This window comes from Pteropus vampyrus, unplaced genomic scaffold (genome assembly GCF_000151845.1).
Source record: "Pteropus vampyrus isolate Shadow unplaced genomic scaffold, Pvam_2.0 Scaffold35, whole genome shotgun sequence".
In the NCBI taxonomy this organism is placed as follows: domain Eukaryota; kingdom Metazoa; phylum Chordata; class Mammalia; order Chiroptera; family Pteropodidae; genus Pteropus; species Pteropus vampyrus.
Window position 1 is genome coordinate 1,424,257 of NW_011888816.1, and position 18,054 is coordinate 1,442,310.

Sequence of the window (18,054 nt, forward strand, 5' to 3'; positions counted from 1 at the left end):
GCAGAGGGACAGGGCCCCCTCTGAAACTGCTGGAGGTCTTCCGGTCCTCCTCTCTCATTTCTCTCAGACCATTATTTACCTTTGCCTCCTGTTCCGCTCCATCAAGCCCTGTCTGAAGACCTTCTCCAGGAGCCCAGACTTTGACGTTCTCAGAATGCACTTGTTGGCTGGATGCCTGACCTAGGAAATTTCCCTCTTCTTCCTCCTCCTTTTTCACTGTCACTGGGCCCCAAGGGGCCAAGGCCATGGACTCCCTCAAATCTGCAGTCATCTTTGCTTAGCAGGGGAACTCTTGTAGCTGGGGGCTGCCCAGCAGAGGTCAAGGCCCATCTAATCTTTAAATTTCAATTGTTTCTTCTTGAGTTTCTTCCCAGGGCCAGTATTGTCTGAGAAACCAGAAAACACTGTTAGCACCGAGCAGAGGTAAAGCCCACTGGGCAGTTTCACCAGTGCCAAGACCACGGTCACTGCAGCACAGGGACTGCTTTACTCCTATCTCACAGGATGAAAGGGGCTGAACTGCAAACATGTAATCTGGCCCTATAATAATTACACTGCAAAACATACGGCATATTTATTTTTTCCTGATTATAAAATTAATGTTTTTGTTGTAAAAACTTGAAAAATACAGAAAATGAGTAAGAAAAGTGAGTAAGAAAAATGAGTAAGAAAAATCACCCACTTCTAAAGAGATAACCACTGCATATCATAGAAAAGAAGATATTTCTTTTAATGGAAAACCTCCAACTACACTGACAATTACGACAACTTAAACTTTTTATTTTTAACTATGGGGATACATACTTTCACAATCACTATCATGTTTGTTTGTTTTTTTTTTTTAAGAAGGAATATTACAATACAAAGATTTTAGTGCCAAAGATAAACAAACAATAGCATGAACACAAGAATCTCAAGAAAAAGACTGGGAGCCTAGACATCGATATGTTTGGAGTAGTTATCTCTGGGTGATGTAGTTACAGGTAGTTTTGACGTTCTTTTAGTTTGATTTTTACATTCTCCATTTCTTCGAAATGTCCTGTGAGACCAAGTATTACTCTTAAGATAAAAAGGCTTTTTCATGTTGCCATTCTTCATATTTATCATTGTTTAGTAGCTACACAATAACCTATGGTGCTGTTAACTGTCTTTCTCATTGAAAAAAGATCAAGTTATACAGAAATATACAGAATATGTCCTACACACATAGACACACCTACAGAATAATTAGTTATCAGTCTACTTATCAGTCTTTTCTCTGCATTTCCATCCATGTATGTACACCTTCACACATTGCTTATTTTCCAAAACATACATTAGATCACACATGTACATTGTTCAGCAACTTGTATTGTTTTTAAAACTCAATTTCCGTATTTCACAATACTCTTAAGTATATGTTTCAGTATAAGTACATACAGAGCTATCTCATTCTGGCATAGTTCTCCAAATTATACCTATAATTTACTTAATCATCCCTTATTTATGAACCATTGCTTCATTAAACATAGTTTTCTTTCCTCTTATTTTCTTAATGATAATTAACGTTAAATTTTTATTTTTTCTGTGCAAACAGGATAACGGGATTACTGGTTGAAGGATTTTATGATTGACATGTATTGCCCGAACTCCTCCTAAAAGGACTGCACCAAATCACACCTTTATCAGAGCCATGCCAGCAGGTTTCTGCCAGCTTAAAAAAATTTCTATGATAAAATTATCTTACCTTCCTCGTTAACTATGAAGAGAATAAAAAACTTCTATTCTCCTTTAGATACTTCATTAGGGAAAAAGTGCTATACTTTATTCCCTCTGCTGCTATTGATTATATGCTTTCTCTGACGTTACTGGCAACTTATTGTATACATTGAGTTTCTTGAGTAATGCAATACTTTCATTCCTGCAACAAATCTTAATTCTGGAGGATTAATTTTTTCCTTGACTAGTTTAATTCTACCAGGTAGGGAGGCCCTTAACATTCGTTCCCCCTATGTATACGGCAAGATGGGCTACTGTAGCGTCATCAGAATTCTGATCAAACTCAAATCGGCCTCCAGCCCCAGACTGCACTGATTCCCCCCACCAAAGACTTCCCTTTCAATCAATGTCTTTTCCCTATTTGCAAATGTCGCAAGCCATCTCCTCCGCCTCCAAGCCCCACGCAGCCCTGCTCCGGGGGTTAACCCGGCCCCCTGGGGAGGTTCGTGTTCAACCTCCCCCAGGCCAGGCCCCGGGTAGGCGGCAGCTGGGTTTCCCAGGAGGTGGGGAGCAGAGCCACCATCGGACAGGCAGGGCTGAGGTGACGGGTGGGGGGGGGTGGCAGGACGCACCGGCCCGCCCCTGGGATGACCCTTCTCGTGCCCCGGGCGTTCATGCCCACTCCCGCCAACCCCGCTCACCGTGCGCGGCAGAAAGGACCGGCCGGGCGCGCGGGCTTTGGAGCAGAAGACCCGCAGACACGGACCTCTGCGCCTACCGGCGCGAGAACAATGACCGGACAGGAAGTGCCTCGGGATGGGCTTCCGGCTCCCCAAGTCGCCAGGCCGGCCTCTCTAGGAATCTCGGAGGTGTTTTCCTCTCGATGGGTGTCCAATGCCGCTCCGGACCAGGGATGGGCGCAAAAACTCAGAAGGAGCGTGCGGGTGGACTGTGGCCCTGAGCATCAGGAAGGCGGGTATTCCCCAGGCTGGGCGGGGGTAGCTAAGCGATAAATACCTGTATTCTCCATATGGACTCAACAATCAACAGCTTCCTACGTTTGCCTTATACTATACATACTGAAAAACTTTTTTTAAGTTGTAAACATCAAACACTTCCAAATACTTCAATATTTCTCCTTTAATAATAATATTCTCCAAACACAATTACAGGTAAGAAAATTAATAATTCCCTATTATCGCTTAATATCCAGTTATATTTAAAATTTCCCAACTGTCCTAAAATATATACTTCATAATTTTGTTTTTCCAAATCAGTTTTACACACTGCATCTGGTTATGGCTCTTCAGTCTTTTTTTAAAAAACTTTTAGTTTGAATTTGTAGATTCACAGGACGTTGAAAAGATAATACTCCTCATCTAGTTTTTCCCAATAGATACATCTTACATATAGTTTAATATAAAAATTAAAAAATCGACATTGGTACAATGCGTGTGTGTACTTCTATGCCATTTTATTGCACATGTAGATTTCCGTAACCACCACAATCAAGATACACAACTGTTCCAACACCATAAAACATCTCCCTAGTGCGACCCTTCCCTCTCCCCCTGCTCCCTCCCACCATCCCCAGCCTCTATCAACCACTAATCTGTTTTCATCTCTATATGTAGTTTTGTCATTTCAGAACATTGTGTAAATTGAATCATATAGTAGATGACCTTTTGAGATTGGATTTTTTTTCACTCAGCATAATTCACTTGAAATTCACTTGAGTCATTGCAGGTTTCAATAGATCATTCCATTTTATTGCAGAGTAATAAGTATTCCATGGTATAGGTCCCCCACAGATTGTTTAAACCACCTGCTGAAGGATATTTGGGTTACCTACAGATTTTGATTATGAATAGAACTGCTATGAAGTCATGTGTAGGTTTTCATGCAAACATGTTTCCATTTCTGCGGGATAAATGCTTAAGAGTGCAAATACTGGAATTTAGAAGAAACTGGCAAATTATTTTCCAGAATGGCTGTGCCATTTAATATTGCTGGCAACATATGAGATCCAGTTTCTTCATATCCTTGCTAGCATTTGATGTTAACATTATATTTTAAAGCTATTCTGATAGCTGTGCAGTGGTTTTTAACTTGCATTTCCCAAATGGCTAATGATGTTGAACATCTTTTCATTTGCTTACTTGCCATCTATACTTTGGTGAAATGTGTTCTCGTCTTTTGCCCATCTTCTAATTACACCTATTTATTGTTGAGTTTTTAGAATTCTTTACATAGTCTAGATACAAGTCCAGTATGAATGTAAATATTTTCTCCCAGTCTGTAACCTCTTAAGAGTCTTTTAAAGAGCAAATTAATTTGATGAGGTTCAATTTATCATTTTTCCCTTTTATGGAGCATGCTTTTGATATGTCTGAGTTCTTTGTTTAGTCTTAGTTCCCAAAATTTATTTACTTTTTACCCGAGGACATCCAATTGCTCCAGCAGCATTTGCTGAAAAGGCTACCCACCCCTCCTCTACTAAATTGCTTTTGTACCATTGTCAAAAACCAATTAGGCATTTGTGTGAGTTTATTCCTGGCTTAGTATTATAGCTCTTTAGTGTCTTTTAAAAATAACCACCTCATCCACTTTTTACCCCTTTCACTATGGAAAATTTCACACATATACAAAAGCAGAGAACACTACAATCAACCCTCAATACTCGTCCAGCTTCGACAATTATCACCTCTCCCTTTCTATCTTTTTGAAGAATCCAGTGCAGTTTTCCTATACAATATACCATATTCTGGATTTGTTTCTCACAGTGTCATTTATTTTTTTCTTCTGTTTCCAGGTCCTAGAAGATTGATAAATTCAGGTTATACTTTTGGCTCATTGCATCACATGAGGCGGCACATGAGGGTTATCTCAGTCTTAGCGATGGTACTTTTTAGTTGAGATAAATGCTACCTTTCTCCATTAAAGTATGTCTTTCCCTTTGTAATTATTACAGAATCTAGAGTGACACTTCTGCAGCATGGATATAAAGCATTTTCATATTCATTACCTCATAACAACTTTGTGAGGTAGATATTCTTCTTCCAGATGAGGAAGTCAAGGCTCCAAGAAATGAAGGCATTTGTGCAAGGAAGGTTGCAGAACCTGACTCATACTCAAATCCTAACACTTTTAACCTTGGGTCTCTTCTATTTGTTACTCTGGGTACCTTTCATTCTACTAAGGAATGAGCCCTCATTAGAATGAGGAACTTTGTGGTCGAATTAATAATACTTATTATAATCAACATAACACCTCGATACTATTAGAAAACAATCCTGATATTAAGGTATTTATAGTCCAGCTGCAGAATTGGAGTTTTGAGAATTACAACATAAGATGATCAACTCAAGAATATAGGATGATTTAAACTTACAAATGTACAAAAGGGGCACACAGTGAATGAATGGTTCAGTGGGAGTACTGGGCCTGACTGCCCAGAGGTGGATCCTGAATTGGTTTAATCAGAGCTTGAAGGACTTGGCTCTGTGTGAAAATTTTATGTAGTAAGTTGACTGCTGGGACAGAATGCTTCTTGAGTAACAAGCTATTGCATGTCAGCCACGATGAAATATTAATCAGAATTGAGAATGACTGTGGCAGGGATAATCAGCTCAGGGGTTGAAGTTAAGGACTCTTCTCTATGAACAAGGAAAGCAACGTTGGACTGTCTATTATGACACTCTACAGCCAATAGGTTTCAAATTTGAAGGTTGATAAACTATTTTCCATGTATCAGTGTTAACGGCTGGACATACTATTTTCCATACTAATGTTTTTACATAAAAACAAAACAGGCATGTTATCTATTACCTCCTTTAAACAAATTTTAAAGCTATATTTTTAAAAAATTTTCTTAAAGTGACAAATTCCAAAGTTAGTTATCTACCATACTTCCTCTTACCATCAAAGTGAGTATCCTTTGAGGTTAATGGAATATGGACTTAATGAACAAACATTACGTTATGCCCTGATCTATATTTTGACTATACCTCTTTTATCCAACTTTACTGACAACTCAGTTATTTCATAAAGTAGTTACAAAGATCCTTTCGCTTAACCCCATAACATTCCTGTGAGGTAGGCATTATGACAACATTGACTAACAGAGAAACTGAGGCTTAGAGACTGACTTATTAACATCACATAGCTAAGAGAAAGCCAGGACCAAAACCTAGACTTTGTGATTCCAAGTCCAGTGCTCTTAAATTGTTCTCAAGCAGGAGACCCTTGCCCGCCCAACTCCATGTCTGATATGTCTCAATCATACTGTCTATACAGACTTTCTGCAGCAGTGATGTTATCTTTAAAATGTACAATATACACATTTTTAGAAACAATTTCCACTTTTTAATACAAAGATATTTCTGCTATCACAACCACTTCATTACTTCTTATAAGACATAAACTCAGTTTCTTCAGAGTCCTCAATTGCTCCAAGGTCTCCGTCTAGATCATAACAAATGACCTGGAATGGAGTATCCTTTAACTGGAATTTGGTTTGTTTTTGTAGCCTTGCCAGTCTAGATGAACTTTCTTGCACATGCAACTCGCTTGTCTATAAAAGGGGTAATCATGAATTTTTTCCTTATAAGAACCATAAACTGCCATTTCTCCAACAGTTACTTGGATAGGAAAGAATTCTATTCCAATTTTATATATGACATTAGGTTTTCTGAATCTCTATCTTGGGCTCATTTTGAAGCCAAGAGAATTCCTCCATAGTACAGATTTTTTGTTGAAGATGGTTTGAAGTCGTAGAGAATTCTTGTACAGACTCATCACATTCACAGAGTTTTTCATCTGTATGAATTTTCTGATGTACAGTAAGGTTCTTTCTCTGCCTAAAAACCTTACTACAATCGTTACACCCATATGGTTTCTCCCCTGTGTGGATTCTCTGGTGCCCGACTAAATTCCTCTTAGAAGTAAAAGATTTCCTACACTTCTCACACTCATATGGTTTTTCCCCAGTATGCATTCTCTGGTGTACAACGAGGTTTTTATTCTGACTAAAGTCTTTTCCACACTCATTACATTTATAAGGTTTCTCTCCTGTGTGAATTCTTTGATGTACCATGAGATTTCTACTAGAGGTAAGGACTTTTCTACATATATGACATTCATAGGTTTTTTCCCCACTGTGAATTCTTTGATGTTCGATAAGGTTTCTGTTGTACGTAAAGCCTTTCCCACACTCGTTGCATGCATAAGGCTTCTCACCAGTGTGGATTCTCTGATGGGCTATAAGGTTTGAGCGGTAACTAAAGACTTTCCCACAGTCACTGCATTTATAAGATTTTTCCCTTGTGTGAATCCTCTGATGTCCAATGAGGCTTTTCTTTAGAATGAAGCATTTGCCACACTCATTACACTCATAGGGTTTCTCGCCACTGTGGATTCTCTTATGTTCAATGAGGTTTCTGTTAGAACTGAAAGCCCTTCCACACTCACCGCATTCAAAGGGCTTTTCCCCAGTGTGGATTCTCCGATGTACCAGCAAGCTTGAATTATAACTGAAAGCCTTCCCACAATCCTCACATTTGTAAGCTTTCTCCTGTGTATGAAGTTTCTGATGTACCATGAAACTCTTGCTCATAATAAAGGTTTTCCCACACTCGCGACATTCATAGGGCTTCTCCCCATTGTGGAGTCTCTCGTGGTCAATGAGGTTTCTATTAGAGCCAAAGACCTTGCCACAATCTTTACATTCATAGAGATTCTCTCCAGTGTGGAACCTCTGATGTAAAATGAGGCTTTTCTTCAGAATGAAAACTTTCCCACATTCATTACATTCATAGGGCTTCTCCCCATTGTGGAGTCTCTGATGATCAAAAAGGTAAGCACTCTGAGTGAAGGCTTTCCCACATTCGGTACATTTATAGGGCTTCTCTCTGCTGTGCATCCTTTTATGGTCAATGAGATTTGACTTAGAATTGAAAATCTTCCCACATTTTTTACAACCAAAAGTCTTCTTTTCTGTGTGTACTCTTTGGTGTAGGAGGAGGCTTTTGCTTCGAATGAAAACTTTTCCACATTCTTTACACTTGTATGGGTTCTCTGAACTATGGAGTCGCTGATGGTCAGCAAGGTAGGTGGTCTGAGCAAAGGTTTTTCCACATTCGTCACATTTATAAGGTTTTTCCCCAGAGTGGATTCTCTGGTGTAGAATGAGGCTCTTCTTCAGGATGAAAGCTTTCTGACACTTGTTACATTTATAAGGTTCTTCCCCTTTGTGGAGCCTCTGGTGGTCAATGAGGTAAGCATTCTGTGAGAAAACTTTCCCACACTCGTTACATTTATAAGGTCTCTCCCCAGAGTGGCGCCTTAGATGTATAATAAGGCCTGAGTGCCTATAGAAGCCCTTTCCACACTCCTTACATTTATAAGGTTTCTCCCCAGTGTGAATTCTCTGATGGTTCAGAAGGTAAGCACTTTGAGAGAAGGCCTTCCCGCATTCGTTACACTTATACGGTTTCTCCCCAGAATGGTTGCGTAAATGCATTAGAAGGCTTGAGCGCTGAATAAAGCCTTTTCCACACTCCTTACATTTATGAGGTTTCTCGCCAGTGTGTATTCTCCGATGGTTTATAAGATGGGAGATTTTATTGAAATGTTTACAACATATATCACATTTATAGAACTTCTTTCCTTCAGTACCCATTAAACTTTCAGAAACAGCTGAATATAAAGTCAAGCTTTCTCCAAATTCCTTCCCTTTTTGGCTTCGTTTTTCTGGTGGAGTCCTTTTCTTCTTGTCTCGTTCATGGAAGGAACCCTTTTTCAGTGTATCTCTTTCTGTTTCATTTTTCCACCGACTTGCCAAAACTTGCCATTTACGCTCTTTCTCAAAATCAAGGACCTGGGGAATACCTCCTTGAAGTCTTTTTGATGTTCCTTTCTGAGAATCTGCTCTTTGAGATATGCTTGACTTAGATGTCACCTCTTCATTCTCAGTCATGGTCTCCCATTCTGGCAAAAAGGAATTAAAAATGCAAATGTTACCAAGTCCCTGTGTTGTGAGAATAAGAACTTCTAATGACTTTAAAACAGCTAGAAGGACACACTTTTATATGCATACAAAAAGAAGAAACTTTTCATTAAACGAAGGTACAAAGCAAAATGCTACACTAATGGAATGTTGTAAATGGATTAACACAGAACTCACTCTGAGACACTGCTAAGTTCTTTGTCTTCAGGGAACAGATGGAAAAATATAAATGATATTGAAAAAATAGATGCAAAGAACAGATGCAAAGGCGTAGAATAGCTAAAACAATCTTGAAAAAGAACATAGTTGGAGGACTCACACTTCTAGATTTTAAAATGTACTATGAAAAAACTGTAACGAAACAGGATGCCACTGACATAAGGCTAAACATATAACCGAAGGAATACAATTGAGAGCCCAGAAATAAAAACTCATACTTACAGCTAACTGATCTTCAAAAGGGTGTCAAAACAACTGAATAGGGAAAGAGTGGTGCTGGGATAACTGAGCAGCCACATGCAAAAGACTAAAGTTGGACCCTGACCTCACACCATATACAAAAATTAATTTAACATAAATCAAAGACCTAAATATAACCACTAAAACTATAAAATTCTTAGAAAAAAAAACAGACGTCAATCATTATGACCTTGGATTAAGCAATGGTTTCTTAGATATGGCACATGCAACAAAAGAAAAAGTAAATTGAAAATCATCAAAATTAGTAACTTGTACTTCAAAGGATACCATCGGCAAAATGAAAGGACAACCCTCAGAATGGGAGAAAATACTTGAAAGTCATATATCTGATAAGGTACTTGTATACAGAATATATAAAGAACTCCTATAACTCAATAATAAAAAGAAAAATAAGCTAATTAAAATACAGGCAAAGAATCTGAACAGACATTTCTTCAAAGATATACAAAGAGCTGACCAGAAAAGTCACTTAACATCATTAGCCATCAGGGAAATGCAAATCAAAACCACAATAAGATATAATTTCAGACCCACTAGGATGTCTATAATCAGAAAGACACATAACAATAACAAGTGTTGGCCAAGATGTGGAGAAACTGGAACCCAGGTACACTATTGGTGGGAGTACAAAGTAGTGCAGCAACTTTGGAAGTCTGTCGGTTCCTCAAATGATTAAACATAAGAGTTACCAAATGACCCAGTAAGTCCATTCCGACGTATATATCCAAAAGAAATGAAAACATATGTACATACAAAAACTTGTAGAAGAATGTTCATTGCAGTGTTATTCATAATAGCTCAAAGGTGGAAGCAACCTAAATGTCCATCAAGTTGACGAATGGATCAATAAAATGTGATACATCAACACAAAGGAGTATTATGTGCCCATAAAAAGGAATGAAGTATTAACACATGCTATAACTTGCAGGAACCGTGAAAACATTATGCTACGTAAAAAAATTCCATCACAAAAGACCACGTATTATATGATTCCACTGATATAAAATGTACAGAATAGATAAATCTAGAGAGACAGAAAGCAGATTAGTGGTTGCCTATGTCTAAGATGGTGGGTGGAGCTGTGTAAAATATGGATGACTGCTAAAGGGTACAAGCTATCTTTTTGGGGTAATGAAAATGTTCTAAAATCGATTGTGGTGATGGTTACACAACTGTACGAATATATTAACAACCACTAACCTGTTCCTTTCAAACGGGAGAATTGTATGGCATGGGAATTATATCTTAATAAAGCTGTTATTAAAAAAAAGTCCCTCCCTGTAAATCTTTCCCTGAACCACCTGCCTTCCCCCACTCTCCCAGTCCTTCCCCTATTCCAAGCTCCTGCGGGCTCCCACACTTCCGCATACTTCCATTACATAGCATTTGCCACATGGTACTGCAAATATCAGTGTAAATGTCTATTATTCCAACCTTAATGTACTTTAAGGCAAAAGTTAAGCTTGATCTAATTTCCTTCAAACTATTCCAATCTCTTAAATAAAAATATACAAGTCTTTTACATATTGAAGAAGTGTGCACAAGCCATATAGGAGCTTGCTTTTCTACCAGTTTATCGATGCATGGAGACTGAACGCGGAATTGTCATATTTGATAGTGCTGTAGTATATCCCATGGCTATGGTCCACTTAGTGCTTTCTCTATCTTGGCCAACTGGTTGGACCCAACTTTTAACCATTATACATACTCTGCCTGGATTATACGTTTAGACATATTACTCATTTTCCCTTTCTGAACCTTTCCCTAAGGGATCATCCTCAAATTAGAATTGCTAAGCCAAAGGGCATAAACACCTGGATATCTCTTGCCCAAAGGTCCAACAACACTGCAGTTAGGGCATATCCTACTAAAGTAGATTCAAACTTCTCTTTCCTAAAAGAGCTGGAAGAAACAAATAATTCCATTTTTTTCTTTTTTCATACGTTTAACTCTTAGACCCATTGGAATTTATTTTGGCTTATATCATAAAGTATGTATCCATGGAGAGTGTTTTCCATAAAATTAATCAATTGACCCATAAAGCACATTTTTAAATTATTATAAAGGCAGATTATTGAGCAAATAACATTGGAACTACTGAAAGCCACTTGAAGTGAAAAACAAACAAACTGGATTTCTATGACATTCTGTATATCAAAATAAATTTTAGACAGATTAAAGCTTAAACATAAAAATGAAACAATAGAACTATTTGAAAAAATACAGGTGATTTTTTAAAAATATAATTTTATGAAAAAGGTAGATCACAAAGAAAAATACTGCTAAATTTGACTACGTAAAATATTTTCCAAAGCTTAAAAATTAACAATTCATCAATAATACTGAAAGGTAAACGAGTAAGAAAACAATGCAACATTTGACAAAATGTTAGCAGTGCTAATAAACACATAAGGAGGATATGAATAAGAGTAAAATGACCAATAAATATGTGAAAAGATTTCAACCACACTAATAACCAAATAAATGAAAAACAAACAAAAGATAGTATTCTTCATCTCCCTAGCAAAGATTTTAAACACTGACCAAATCATAAACACCTACAGAGGAAATAGACACCCCTGTGCTCTTTTAATGAGAGTATAAATTGGTACATCACTGATAGAATGCAGTTTGGTAATACGTATCAAAATATAAAATCTACAGAATGTTAGACCCACCATTGCTACAGCTGGGATACTAAAACATATGTTCTCATAAGTAAAAATACATAGTGTAAATTACTATGGACAATAAAGTAATTTATTAATGTTACCAGGTAAAAAATTAACATGCAAAAATCAATATTTTCATGTATGCAAACAGTCAATTAGAAAATGTCAGAGAAGATTCCAATTCCAAAGAATCAATGTAACCAGAAATACGCAAGATCTAGATGAATGCAATTTTAAAACAGGCCTGAAACACACAAAGGCCGTACTGAACAAATGGAATGGCTTGTAATGTTCTCGAATAGAAATTCGATATCATATAGTTAAGCATGATACAGAGATAATGGAATACAACACTATAAATCTCTATTTTAGTCTAAATTACATCAGTCCATTAGCTGATTCCTCAGTTTTTAATGTCTATTTCTCCAAACAAAATCTTACTTTTCTTTTTAAGGTCCAGCACAAGGCTACCTTCTTATGGCCGTTCCTAAACCTGAAGAATGGAAATGGTTGCTTTGTCCCCTCATCTTCATCTCAAGAAGCTTGTGCCATTCTCATATCAGTTATTTTACTCTGCCTGTTCATTCTTTCTATGTTCATCTCCCAAACCACGGTAAGCTACTTACTGACAGAATCCCATCCTTCCCACAGTTGTTATCATGATAGGTATTTAATGTTTGTTGGAAGCACGAATACGTAATAAAATTTTTATAAGTACTCTTATTTTATTACTAATCAAAGAAACCTACTTTGGAATAAATAGATATAACTTAAAAATTACATTAGCAATAATTTAAAAGAATGAAAGCAGAGCAAAAGCAGCATTTTCTGTACTGATGGTAACAGCGGGGAAGACAGAGACCGCTGTGGAAAACCATTTGGTGATATGAAGCAAGAGCCTTAAAACAATTCAAATGCTTACGCCTCATAAATGTACTTCAAAAAACGTAATGAAAAATAAAAAAAGCCTTTCGCGCAGAGATAGATGATTATTACAGCAATTTTCTCAAATAAGAAAATGGCTCACTGAATTACGGCACAAATTATGTAGCCAATATATATCATATTTACAAAGAATTTGTAATAATTTGAGAGCGAGGAGATTGCAAAAGGAAGGCAAGTTATAAAACTATACACACATACAAATATGCGCTTAAACCAATGTAAAAAACTCAAAATACACAGAAAAAAAGTAATATATCAAAATTTTGGCAGTAGTTGTCTACAAATAGTGGATTTAAGGAAGATTTTTTCCTTCTTTCTAATATTTTGTTTTCCCAAATAAGTATAAACTACTTTCATAATCAGAAAAAAAGGCTGATGAAATAAAGGTAAGAATTACGGGAAGAATGGGTCCTTACCTAGGGAGGTCACATTTCCGTAATTCTCCAGCATCACATCCCAGTACAAGGCCCTCTGAATTGGGCCCAGACATGCCCATTCCTCTGAAGTGAAGCATACTGATACCTCCTCGAACATCACCAACTCCTGAAATAACAGGTATGTGTGAGATGATCTGTGTCCAGAAGCTCCCCTGCTGAAAGGCTGCTTTCACTTCTGGGGAAGGAACACACTGTGAGGCCATGAGATGGGGCAAGGGATATCGGGGCGCTATACAGAGAACCCAGTAAAGTCTAATAGCACGGACTCTGATTTAGAGATGGAACTGACTGGACACCCAAGTACGAGGATGAGAGAGGGCACTTCGACCACAACTACATAGTACAGATAAGGCCTTAGGAAGGAGAAGGGCTGCAAACCTCACCTGGGGCTGAGCTGTTAGGAGCATGAGTGCCATTAACTGATTCCTTGGGTTCTCTTCCTGGGAAAGGGCAGAAGCTTCAGGGGCAGGAGAACCTGAGGAAGGAGGAAAAGCTACATGTGAGATTTCTGCTCTTCTTGCTCATTACTGCAAATCCAGTATCTTCCACAAATAAGGAATTCAGAAAGACCCAGGACTCTCATGACTAGGCAATCAAGGCTATAAAATTACCTCCAGACCTTTTATGAGTCACCCCCATATGCAGGACTGGAGTAACATGGAGCATTAATAAGAATGGAAAAAGGGTCAGAGGGACCCAGGAAAGAAGAGGGAGAACAATGGAAAGAGCTTGGTGCCACAAGGAATTCACGGAGAGGGCAGGGGAGCCTGGCAGCAGGGGGATGGCCACAGCAAGGGTCTTAAAAAAGAAAGAGAGTCCAAAGCCAGGACCATTTAATAAGTACCATGGGGAGGATCCTGGGGGTTGACCACCACTGGGTCAGTAAGAGGACTGGGGCAAATTTCAGCTATGTGGCTACCACTGGGCGCCTGAAGAAGTGCTGTTCCTGGAGTGCCCATGCCCTCCTGGAGAGTGTCCTGGTCCTGGTCAAGGACTGGAACCTGGGAACAAGCAAAACAAAATAAGTTGGCTCTTCTTGTACCTCCAGAAAATGGACTCACCTAACCACTGTGGACCTCCTTCTGCCCGTAATCTAGAACTGTGAGATCAGAGAGACCCACCTCAAGTATGGAGCATCAAAACAGCAGTAAAACTTTGCCTTGAGAACAATGGAGCTGCCCTCTAGCCCCACTCAGGGCACTGGTGATCTCTCCCAGAGGAGACTGAACAGAACGGTGGAAACAGAAGCCAGACCTGGGTGTGGGTTAAGGAGGGAATGGGAAGTAACAAGCAATAATTAAGAGCATGTGTTTTAGCTTCAGACCTAATTTTAGATAAGACCTATGCTCAATACTCTTCTATTTCTTTGCCCCTTTACTTATCCCTCCCTGCTCCAATAGGAGAATCACTAGAGTAGGAGTCTAGACACTCGGTTTTGCTGCTAGCTAGCTAGCTGTCAGACTTAAGGCAATCCAGGGAATCCTTTTCTGACTCTGTTCTCATATTTCCCAAGTGAGGAGGATAGATTAGTGATTTGCAATGAAATATATAGCTATAAATTCTTCATTTTTATGATTAAAACCATCCTTGGAGCCACTCGCAAGTTAAAGCTATGTTTCTAATAAATGTTTCTAGAAGGCTACAGATTGATGGAGATCTTCCCACACACCAGAAACTAAATTAAGATCCCAATTTAATGGTCAAGGATGTAAAATCTTATCAGAAGCAAATACCTCAACCCAATCCCTTGGCTCACAGAACGCCAAGTAGGGGCACACATGGGGAGGTCTTGCCAGGTCTACGAAACTTTGTTCTGGCTCTCTCACCGCCTTTTATACTTCAGGCTCAAGTCATCATTCCAAACAGACTTACACAAACAATACATACGCTTCTGTTTGGGGAAACACTTAGAAACATTATGTTCAGGTTCCTGAACCAAACTCAGCATTAGCAAGTGTCACCCAGAGGGACAGAGCACAGTCAATGCCTTTGTGCCGATTTTGAACTGGTCACAAAGAACCCGATCATAAATTCATTTCCTTGCAAAGATATTCTGTGGTCTGAATAGTTCATGAATCTGTTTTATAGCATTAGGGTTGCTAATGTGCTATTAATTGTCAATGAACATCACAGGATCACCCTCCAACCCAGCCCACCCTGCCTCGATTCTCTCTTCCCTCTCGAACTCAGCCACCTGCCCCTTTCTCACTTTTAATGCTGGTCCATCGAGGTCTTTCTGCAGCTCCTCTACCAGGGCCACGGCCTCCTCACCACTCCCGGGGCGATGGATCTGCACCCAGGTCCGAATCTCCCCGGGCAGGATGCTCAGGAACTGCTCCAGCACCAGCAGCTCCAGGATCTGGGCCTTGGTGCGTGCTTCTGGCCTCAGCCACCGGCGACAGAGCTCCCGGAGCCGGCTAAGGGCCTCCTGCGGTCCAGATGTCTCATGGTAACGTAACTGTCTAAAGTGCAGGTGGGAGGTCTCCCAAACAGAGGAGCTGCTCCCTTGGAAGCTGGTTCCCCATTTCCAAGTATCATCCTTCCCTTTAACAAGACCCTCTTGTCTCAGAGCATTGTGGGCCAAATTTTCTCTTGTCATTGTCGTCATTTAAGAAAGGCTCCACTCCAGGCCCCCTCAATCCTTGCTTGACTTCTTCCTTGGAGCTTGGAGAATATCATCCACAAGACCTCAAGAAATCATTGTTAAAGTTAACCCAGTGCAATGACCAAGTTTTCCAGACCCCAGTCAGCTCCCACTGATGAAGAGAACCTCCCTGAACACAAGATTCTAGGTTCCCAGCCCGAGGCTCTGGGGACCCAGACACATGTTACCCAGGTCACTGCTGAAACCACAGACACAAAATTCCTTTGGTCTTTGTTCACAGAGTCTCCTCCACCTAATTACAATAAATCCTTTATCCCCTACTCTAACCATGGGCATCCTGGCTACCCCTGTGTGATCTTGAACAAGTTACCTCACTTCTGGGTCTTAGTTTCTTAATCTGTAAAATAGGAGTAACAGTTCCTATCTTAGTCTTCTTGCAAGACTATGATGTCTGAATACGTTTTAAGGTCTTGAACAGTGCCTGGTATATGGATTCAAATGTTAGCGATTATCCTTCTGCAACTTGCATTCTTTGCTGTTCTGTAGAGTCAACAAGTAACCCTTTTTTTATGGGTTCAGAGCTCCTTCCTCTTTTATGAATTCATATGCCCAACTCCAACACGGATACAATAAATAAACAATTCATAAGCTAGACTTCATTAAAACAACAAAAAAAACCCTTCTGCTTTGTAAAAGGCAAGGCAAGGCAAGGCAAGAAAATGAGAAAAGACACACTGAGAGAAAATATTTGTTAAAGACACTCGAATCTGAGAAAGGACTGTTATCCTTTGTATATTTCATACAAAGAACTCTTATAATGCACAATAAGGAAACAAAAAATAGACCTAAGACTTTGACAGTTCTCCAAAGATAATGTACAGATTCCAAATAAGCACATGAAAATATGCTCCACATCAAATGTCAAATTAAAACAATGAGATGCCACTACACACCTATTAGAACATCGAAATCCATAACACTGATTCCACCAAATGCTGGTGAGCATGTGGAGCAACAGGAACTCTCAGTCATTGCTGCTGGGAATATAAAATGGCACAGCCACTTTGGATGACAATTTGGCAGTTTCTTACAAAACTACACATACTTTTACTATATAATCTAGCAATCGTGCCCATTGGTATTTACTCTAAGGAGTTGCAAACATATGTCCACATAAAAACCTGCACACTGACATTTATAGTAGCTTTATCCATAATTGCCATAACCTAGAAGCAACCCAGATGTCCTTCAGCTTGTGAATAAACTGTAGTACATCCAGACAATGGAATATTATTCAGCACTAAAAAGAAACACTCTGTTAAGCCATGAAAATACATGGAGGAGACTTAAATGTATACTACTAAGTGAAAGAAGCAACTCTGAAAAGACTATATACTGTACAATTCTAAATATATGGTATTCTCGAAAAGGCAAAACCATGGCGACAGTGAAAAGATCACTGGTAGCCAGGGGTAGGAAGAAGGGAAGAAAAGGCAGAGCATAGAGGATTTTTAGGGCAGTGAATCTATTCTGTATGATACCACAATGGTGAGTATATTATACATATCGTAGAATGTACAACAAAAAGAATGAACCCTAATGTACCCTATGGAATTTGGGTAATAATGATGTGTCAATGTAGGTTCTTCAATTTTAACATATGTTCCACTTTGGAGGGGGAAGTGGAGAGTGGGGGCCGGGTATATAGGAGAAATCTCTGTACTTTTCCTGTGAACCTAAAACTGCTCTAAAAAATAGTCTATTAAAATAAATAAATAAATAAATTTAATGAGGGGGTGAATAAATTATTAGAACTCTACTCTTTGTATATACACGTAATAAACTCTTAAACATACATTTTGTTTACTTCTCACTAAATGTTTGTGAGCCATAAGTCAAAAAGAACAAAAGGTTCTGAGGAGCTAAGTGATTCACTCAAAGCCACTCAACTAGTTCATTTGTGGGAGCAAATTGTGAACTCAAGGATTCTAATTCAAAAAATCCGAAATAATTCCAAAAGACTTACAAAATCCCAACAACTATTCTAAAGCAATAGTTTCCAAACAGTAGTTCATTCTAAAGTTTTAACCTGGCAAATGGTAAAACGAAAATAAAACAATAACTACGAATAGTCACTGACAGGTTGGCAATGACCTTTCTTGCAAAGGACAGCATTTATTGTGAGTTTTAGGGTCTCAGTACTTAGTGTCA

At 38.8% G+C, this 18,054-nt stretch overlaps 1 protein-coding gene across 5 annotated transcripts in view; it reads right to left on the reverse strand.

Annotated features, from left to right (window-relative positions):
- LOC105290303 (zinc finger protein 197) overlaps window positions 1-18,047 on the reverse strand; it is a 68,731-nt gene extending 50,684 nt beyond the window's left edge. Inside the window, exons 1-6 of one of the 5 annotated variants that reach the window (XM_011357351.2) lie at window positions 15,448-18,047; window positions 14,360-14,492; window positions 14,083-14,239; window positions 13,622-13,713; window positions 13,218-13,344; window positions 6,366-8,685 (exon numbers count right to left, since the gene is read on the reverse strand). In XM_011357351.2, coding sequence (XP_011355653.1) covers window positions 6,380-8,685; window positions 13,218-13,344; window positions 13,622-13,713; window positions 14,083-14,197 — 2,640 coding nt within the window. In that variant the 5' untranslated portion in view covers window positions 14,198-14,239; window positions 14,360-14,492; window positions 15,448-18,047 and the 3' untranslated portion in view covers window positions 6,366-6,379. Of the gene's footprint in view, window positions 1-79; window positions 387-2,399; window positions 2,525-3,155; window positions 8,686-13,217; window positions 13,345-13,621; window positions 13,714-14,082; window positions 14,240-14,359; window positions 14,493-15,447 lie in introns of those variants that run through there. The other 4 variants (XM_011357349.2, XM_023529049.1, XM_023529044.1 and 1 more) reach the window with 4 other exon arrangements.
- Window positions 18,048-18,054: the final 7 nt, after the last annotated feature.